Source organism: Oncorhynchus masou, chromosome 21, assembly GCF_036934945.1.
Source record: "Oncorhynchus masou masou isolate Uvic2021 chromosome 21, UVic_Omas_1.1, whole genome shotgun sequence".
NCBI lineage: Eukaryota > Metazoa > Chordata > Actinopteri > Salmoniformes > Salmonidae > Oncorhynchus > Oncorhynchus masou.
The window spans coordinates 53,930,140-53,938,461 of NC_088232.1; the positions used below are offsets into that span (position 1 = coordinate 53,930,140).

The following is an 8,322-nucleotide window of genomic DNA, read 5'->3' on the forward strand; positions in this document are numbered from 1 at the left end:
TTGATGATTTTGATCATTTGATTGTTAGTCTATATTAATTCCCCATTACATAGATCACCAGTGGTACCATGGCAAGGTGACTGGGAATATGGTTGACTACAAACAGTGTAGTTATTCCCTCCGTAAGGCAAAAAAAAACAGGCAAAATGTCAGTACAGAGACAAAGTGGAGTCGCAATTCAACAGCTCAGACATGAGACGTATGTGGCAGGGTCTACAGTCTCAAGGACTGTGGGCTCTCGTTCTCTGTGGCCATCTTGAACAAGACATTTTAAGCGAGTTAGCCCAGACGGGATCCCGAGCCGCGTCGTCAGAGCATGCGCAGACCAGCTGGCTGGAGTGTTTACGGACATATTCAATCTCTCTCTATCCCAGTCTGCTGTCCCCACTTGCTTCAAGATGTCCACCATTGTTCCTGTACCCAAGAAAGCAAAGGTAACTGAATTAAATGACTATCGCCCCGTAGCACTCACTTCTGTCATCATAAAGTGCTTTGAGAGGCTAGATAAGGAGCATATCACCTCTACCTTATCACACCCTAGACCCACTTCAGTTGGATTACCGCCCCAATAGATCCACAGACGATGCAATCGCACTGCACACTGCCCTATCCCATCTGGACAAGAGGAATACCTATGTAATGCTGTTCATTGACAACAGCTCAGCATTTAACACCATAGTACCCTCCAAGCTCATCATTAAGCTCAGGGCCCTGGACTTCCTGACAGGCCGCCCCCAGTTGCTGAAGGTCGGAAACAACACCTCCCACTTTGCTGATCCTCAACACAGAGGCCCCACAAGGGTGCGTGCTCAGCCCACTCTGGTACTCCCTGTTCACCCATGACTGCGTGGCTCAATCAATCATCAAGTTTGTAGACGACACAGTGCTATGCTTCAATGAGGCCGCAGTGGAAAAGGTGGAAAGCTTCCTCGAGGTACGCGCCACTGACCATTTGGAATGGTCCACCCACACAGACAGTGTGGTGAAGAAGGCGTAACAGAGCCTCTTCAACCTCAGGAGGCTGAAGAAATTCAGCTTGAGCCCAAAGACCCTCACAACCTTTTACAGATGAACAATTGAGAGCATCCTGTCGGGCTGTAATCACCACCTGGTACGGCAACTGCACCGCCCGCAACCGCAAGTCTCTCCAATGGCTGGTGTGGTCTGCCCAACGCATCACCTGGAGCACACTGCCTGCCCCCCAGGACACCTACAGCACCCGATGCCACAGGAATGCTAAAAAGATCATCAAGGACATCAACCACCCGAGCCACGGCCTGTTCACCCCGTTACCATCCAAAAGGCGGTCAGTACAGGTGATTCAAAGCTGGGACAGAGAGACTGAAAAACAGCTTCTATCTCAAGGCCATCAGACTGTTAAACAGCCACCACTAACATTGAGTGGCTGCTACCTACACACTGACTCAACTCCAGCCACTTTAATAATGGGACAAAAGCTTCAATCTGAAGGTCTTCAGGCTATTAAATAGCCATCACTAACCGGTTACCACCCGGCTACTCAACCCTGCACATTAGAGGCTGCTGCCCTATAGACATGGAATCACTGTCCACTTTAATAATGTTCACATACTGCAATACTCATCTCGTATGTATACACTGTATTCTATGCTACTGTGTTATTGTCAATGCCACTCTGACATCGACGTTGCTCGTCATAATATTTAAGTATTTCTTAATTCCATTCTTTTACTTTAGATTTGTGTGTATTGTTGTGAATTGTTAGATATTACTGCACAGTTGGAGCTCGGAACGCAAGCATTTAGTTAGATACTACTGCACTGTTGGAGCTAGGAACACAAGCATTTAGTTAGATATTACTGCACTGTTGGAGCTAGGAACACAAGCATTTAGTTAGATATTACTGCACTGTTGGAGCTGTGAACACAAGCATTTAGTTAGATATTACTGCACTGTTGGAGCTGGGAACACAAGCATTTAGTTAGATATTACTGCACTGTTGGAGCTGGGAACACAAGCATTTAGTTAGATATTACTGCACTGTTGGAGCTAGGAACACAAGCATTTAGTTAGGAACACAAGAACACATTTAGTTAGATATTACTGAACTGTTGGAGCTAGGAACACAAGCATTTAGTTAGATATTACTGCACTGTTGGAGCTAGGAACACAAGCATTTAGTTAGATATTACTGCACTGTTGGAGCTAGGAACACAAGCATTTAGTTAGATATTACTGCACTGTTGGAGCTAGGAACACAAGCATTTAGTTAGATATTACTGCACTGTTGGAGCTAGGAATGCAACCATTTCGTTACACCGGTAATAACATCGCATGTGACCAATGACATTTTATTAGATTTGATGAAAACCATAACTAGCAAGCGGATTGGTAGAAATTGGCATTCAACATGAGAAAGGTTGCGGATTCCTCGTGTTGCCTTTTACCACGGCAACTTCAGGAGAGGAATGGCAAATCTGCGAAAGTCAGCAGGAAGGAGTGGGAGGAGAATAGTTGGGTCAGGTTAATGTTTTTTTTCTTTTTGGTTATCTAGATCTCTGGCGCCTTCGTGAGGCATTTGTCTTGATTCATCAAAACGTAATGAGTCAGACAAGCTCAATGCGTTTTGTTGATTTTATTAAAACACATAGGGTTTGTCTATCGATTGGTCAAAAGAACTGACGACTTTCAGTTGACCAAGATTGTTTTGGTCGTTGTTGTTGACAGACCCACTGTTTGCAAAGGTGTCAGGAGCTTGCAGGGATTTGTAGTCTTGCATTCTGTCTACTTTGATGCTAATTAGCATTTTCAAAACAAAGTAAAGAGCCAAATGTATTGATTAAAGTCACCTTGTCCGAGAGAGATTTACAAGGTTATCAAAACGTCAAACCATGGTAAACCTAATAGAAACACCCCTTATTTAAAGTGTTTCTAAAACTCCCAATGGGGGAAAATGAATTGTGGACAAACGATTGGAACCATTTCCCTGTTTGACCGCTAGGTTTTATGGGTATTATGACACCTCCACTGTGGGACTCTAGTGTATAGAGACGAATCACTGCAGCTGTTCACTCCATGTTAGTGGGCAAATGTACATTATCAAATCAAAACACAGCCTTCATTTACCCGTTGTGACGCACGGATGTTCCAAACTCCGTTTTTAGACGAGACTGACTTTATGACCAAAGTTGTCCTATTTACATTTTATAGTCAACTTTGACAATCGAATAACTGTCTCCGACTCATATCGATGGCACATAGGCCGTTTTCAAATGGATTCGTTGTTCTTTTAAAAAGGCAGTCAGTCTTTATTTAATTCAACTTCAATATAGACCCTGTCGCCGGCGAACATACCGGCTGTACACATCAAGCCCAGATCATAGTCTCGTTAGTGGAGATCCGTAAAGCCCACGAGCAGTTGCCTAGGCTAGACAATTTGGTACTTTCCTACCTCTGCACAAACACTCACCCGTGTCTCTCCACTCACCTGTGTATTCTAGCTGTTCTGCATGTCACGGACTTTGGCACCGTTGCAAATAAGGCAGCAAATGACGCGCTGTTTAGTGTCCGTATCATTTCGACAGAGATTGAATAGCAACCTATACTCGCTTTGACAGGAACATCAATCGCCGTGCACACATATTGCGTGAATATGTTTTAAACAGCAGTTGTCCACAAGGTTTCTCTTGCTATGGAAGTCATAATCAAACTCCTTGCTTGACACGAAGCTCGGCCCCTTTGACCCTTCACCCACTTTGATGAGCCAATGGCAAGGCGCGTCTCTCGTACGTAACGAGTTAAAGGTCAGAACACTGCAGACATGTTCATCACGTAAATACAATAGCGAACTGACAAGGTAAGTGAATTATCAGTTTGTTAACAAATACCTGAACGAATAAAATCTCACACATCTTGATTGCTTAGAACTTTTTGTGTTTTAAGCAAATTGTCTTTATTTGTGTCTTGCGTGGTGCTGCATAGTCTACGTCCATTGGTTACTGTCTGCAGCTATTAAGTAATGCTTTGTAACACAGTTGATCTAGGCTTAATTTAGCTAATCTGTCTGTCTGGATCAAAGCAACGTGATTCAGTGTTTAGACATCATTCTAAATTAGTGTTTCGATGGTAAAAAAAATTTGACACGCATTTTAAAAAGCCCATCAGTCTTACATTGGAGATGACACCCCTCAACGTATATGTTCAGGTCTGAAAGACATTACATGGAATGAAGCTGCTGTCGCAGTAATATATAATAATAATAATAATATATAATAATAATAATAATATGTAATGTCTTTCAGACCTGAAGATATGAGGCTGCTGTCCAAGCCAGCACTGCAGGCCGTTCTCTCCTCGCAGAAAACTCTGTCACACGAGGGCAGCAGACCGTTCTGGGGATGGCTCAATGCCGTCTTCAACAAGTGAGTGATACAATCATCAGTCTTTGATCAACAGCATCTAATATTACACTTTAGCTAACAGAATATGTTCCATTTTATCAGACACTCTCAATCCAGAGTGATAGATTAGTAATGTACTAAGAGTTTACTCAGTGGACCACAATATAGCGGGAGGTAGTAATGACTATATTCATTATGTACTTGTAATAATGTAGTACCAGTAGTTGCATTCTCGTCACCAGAGTTGACTATGAGCGTATCAAGGCGGTGGGCCCAGACCGTGCTGCTGCAGAGTGGCTGACAAGGTGCGGGGCTAAGGTGAGGTTCCAGGGGTTCGACCGTTGGCAACACGACTACAACGGCCTGCCCACCGGCCCTCTGGGACGATACAAGATCCAGGGCATCGACGCCACAGACTCTTGCATCATGTACAAAGGCTTCGATCACCTGGGTACGTTATCCAATGCAGCCTTCCGATCTCCAAAACCTTTTTGTTTGGTGTTGGTGTCTCTCTATCCCCTCGACGGTGAGGTGAAACCCTGTGGCAGAGGTCTCGCTATTCTCAGAACCAGATATCATGATTGTGCTGAGCAGCAACTCAATTTTGTGTTTACAATCTGACACAAGACACAAATGTCTGTTCTAGTGACTTTGACTAAATACAAATCAATTTATTAAAAGACAGTCTTCTATTATATCAATTATTCACTTTTAATTTAAGCATTAAATCAGGGGGGGGGTGAATAGAATTCTGTATTTTTAACAAGAAAAGATTTCAATTCCAAATGGCTGACTCTAATAATGTTCAGCTAGTCCCATACAATCCGACACCTGGGCGTGTTAGGAGGAGGTGAGGGTGAAAGTTAGTGTCTTCCAGACTGTTTACCTGATGAGTGACGCAAGAGAGCAGGATGTTTTACACCAGAAAGAGAGACTGAGAACACTGTCTGTCACCCTGCCCGGCCTGGTCTGGCATGCTAAGCACTGGGCTCAGAGAAACCTCTATGGCATGTTTATGCTGTATTGCAACATTCTGTGACTTGTTGTCATGACATTTTATTGATTTAACCATTGATTTAACTAGGCAAGTCGGTTAAGAACAAATTCTTATTTACCATGACGACCTAGGAACAGTGGGTTAACTGCCTTGTTCAGGGGCAAAACGACAGATTATTACCTTGTCAGCTCGGGGGATTCGATCTAGCAACCTTTCGGTTACTGGCCCAACGCTCTAACCACTAGGCTTTCTGCCTGCTCCATACTGACCATAAGAGTTGGCAATATAGCACAATCAGATCTGGGACCAAGCTGCTAAAATTTAGAAGTACGTTGAATTCAATGTTTCCCTTCCCTAGATGGACTAGAGCATGTCGAAGAGCTCAAACTCAACAAGAGTATGTACATAGAGGATGCCTGCTTGGAGAGAATAAGCACCATAGAGAACCTACAGGCCAGCCTGTACAAGATGGAGGTGGTCTCCTGTGGGAACGTAACTGACAAGGGTGTCATCGCCCTGCATAAACTCAGGTGGGTCTGCTACAGTGCCTGGGAACATCGTTATGGTAGTGTGGCTGTACTATATGCCAAGGGTGTCATCGCCCTGCATAAACTCAGGTGGGTCTGCTACAGTGCCTGGGAACATCGTTATGGTAGTGTGGCTGTACTATATGCCAAGGGTGTCATCGCCCTGCATAAACTCAGGTGGGTCTGCTACAGTGTCTGGGAACATCGTTATGGTAGTGTGGCTGTACTATATGCCAAGGGTGTCATCGCCCTGCATAAACTCAGGTGGGTCTGCTACAGTGCCTGGGAACATCGTTATGGTAGTGTGGCTGTACTATATGCCAAGGGTGTCATCGCCCTGCATAAACTCAGGTGGGTCTGCTACAGTGCCTGGGAACATCGTTATGGTAGTGTGGCTGTACTATATGCCAAAGAGTTAGAAATCTGAGGATATTGATCCCCTGAAGCTATAGAAACAAACCACAAGGTGGGGTTATAGGCGGAGGCTGTTTTCATGTTGACGTTCCGGCACAAGGCTTTTCTCATGACCGGTCTCCATGGTGACTTGACTATATTAGTCAAACTAAATATACACACTATCTCCCAGGAGTCTAGAGCATCTGTACCTCAGCGATCTGCCAGGCGTGGTAGAGAAGGAGAAGACCGTAGAGAGACTCCAGACAGCTCTACCTGGGCTGGACATAGAGCTGGACCTGGTCTGACAGACTGCGGATGGACCCACAACCACAGGCTGTGACTGGCCGACACAGAGGACCAGTCCGGCACAGTGGGTAGTGTCATGACGACCAGAAGATGCACGTTGTCTCGTAGCAACACATTGTAGCACATAGTAAAGTGTTTTGCAACGAAAATTTGACTCGCCGTTTTGTTTCCCCCCTTTTTTTTTCTCTTTACCTCGTTTGGTTTCTAGTGACTACGACCCTGGTCCCAGATCTGTTAGTGCCGTCTCGCCATGGCCTCCTATGGGTTATGGTCATTGGCAAGACTGCACCAACACATCTGGGACCAGGCTGGTGGGACACGGGACAAATGAGATTACAATCGCAACATGTTTTCAACTGGACTTTATTGGCATTGACAGGAATTGTTTTCCTTAATGTTTATTAAATTATGACTTCATTAAAAAAGTACATATAGACTGTAACAAGGCTGAGGATTTCATTGAATTGATTCATTCGTTTTATAAATTATTTATTTAATTTGGCATTTTGTAACATGTCCAAGAGTTAGACACCGAGAAGTCCTTAGCTCTTCTGGTCTTCTGACAGCAGTGTATATGATTTTAATCATTACTATGTTTAAATGTAAATGTCTTCGGCCTCTATTCAATCCGTAAGGGGGAATTTCAGCGTTACAGTGGGATTTAAATTCAGAAGGAGATGTTTGCGGCGACTGCATCCTCAGTAAGAGCTGCCGAATTCAGCTCCATCAGAAATTACATTTATACTGAACGCAACAATTTTAGTTACAGTTCACATAAGGAAATCAGTCAATTTAAATTAATTAATTAGGCTCTAATCTATGGATTAAATATGACTGGTGGTCACCGAAACCTTTAAAATAAAGGTTGGGAATTGGGTCAGAAACCTGGTGTGACCCCCATTTACCTCATGAAAACCAGTCAGTATCTGGTGTGACCACCATTTACCTCATGAAAACCAGTCATTATCTGGTGTGACCCCCATTTACCTCATGAAAACCAGTCAGTATCTGGTGTGACCACCATTTACCTCATGAAAACCAGTCAGTATCTGGTGTGACCATCATTTACCTCATGCAGTGTGACACATCTCCTTCACATAGAGTTGATCAGGCTGTTGATTGTGGCCTGTGGAATGTTGTCCCACTCCTCTTCAATGGCTGTGTGAAGTTGCTGGATATTGGCGGGAACTGGAACACGCTGTCGTACACGTCGTTCCAGAGCATCCCAAACATGCTCAGTGGGTGACATGTCTGGTTAGTATGCAGGCCATGGAAGAACTGAGACAATCTCAGCCTCCAGGAATTGTGTACAGATCCTTGTGACATATAGCCGTGCATTAACATGAGGTGATGGGGGTGGATGAATGGCACAACAACGGGCCTCAGACTCTTGTCACGCTATTTCTGTGTATTCACATTGCAATTATGTTCATAGCTTATGCCTGCCCATACCATAACCTCACCGCTATCATGGGGAACTCTGGTCACAACATTGTCACTCACATGGTCTGCGGTTGGCCGTACTTCCAAATTCTCTAAAACGACGGAGGTAAAGAAATTAACATTCAATTCTCTGGCAACAGACATTCTTGCAGTCAGCATGCCAATTGCTCCCGCAACTTGAGACATCTGTGGCATTGTGTTTTGACAAACCTTTAGAGTGGTCTTTTGTTCTCCCCAGCACAAGGTGCACCTGTGTAATGATCATGTTGGGTTA

The 8,322-nt window shown here is 44.2% G+C and overlaps 2 protein-coding genes across 2 annotated transcripts in view; one reads left to right on the forward strand and one right to left on the reverse strand.

Annotated features, from left to right (window-relative positions):
* l2hgdh (L-2-hydroxyglutarate dehydrogenase) overlaps positions 1-3,723 on the reverse strand; it is a 28,807-nt gene extending 25,084 nt beyond the window's left edge. The window contains 1 exon segment of the mRNA XM_064928788.1: positions 3,467-3,723. Within this exon segment, the coding sequence (XP_064784860.1) occupies positions 3,467-3,555 (89 nt within the window). The 5' untranslated portion in view covers positions 3,556-3,723.
* Positions 3,724-3,770: 47 nt separating this feature from the next.
* dmac2l (distal membrane arm assembly component 2 like) lies at positions 3,771-7,050 on the forward strand. The gene is made up of 5 exons (XM_064928787.1): positions 3,771-3,835; positions 4,281-4,400; positions 4,622-4,830; positions 5,735-5,906; positions 6,490-7,050. The coding sequence occupies exons 2-5, from the start codon at positions 4,291-4,293 to the stop codon at positions 6,602-6,604; spliced, it is 606 nt and encodes a 201-aa protein (XP_064784859.1). The 5' UTR covers positions 3,771-3,835; positions 4,281-4,290; the 3' UTR covers positions 6,605-7,050.
* The last annotated feature ends 1,272 nt before the right edge of the window (positions 7,051-8,322 follow it).

Bases quoted from the DNA above. Each gene is read 5' to 3' on its own strand.
- dmac2l (XM_064928787.1), top strand. From the start codon at position 4,291: ATGAGGCTGCTGTCCAAGCCAGCACTGCAGGCCGTTCTCTCCTCGCAG. The intron at 4,401-4,621 runs GTGAGTGATACA...TCTCGTCACCAG, and splicing joins CTCAATGCCGTCTTCAACAA to AGTTGACTATGAGCGTATCA. The intron at 5,907-6,489 runs GTGGGTCTGCTA...ACTATCTCCCAG, and splicing joins ATCGCCCTGCATAAACTCAG to GAGTCTAGAGCATCTGTACC.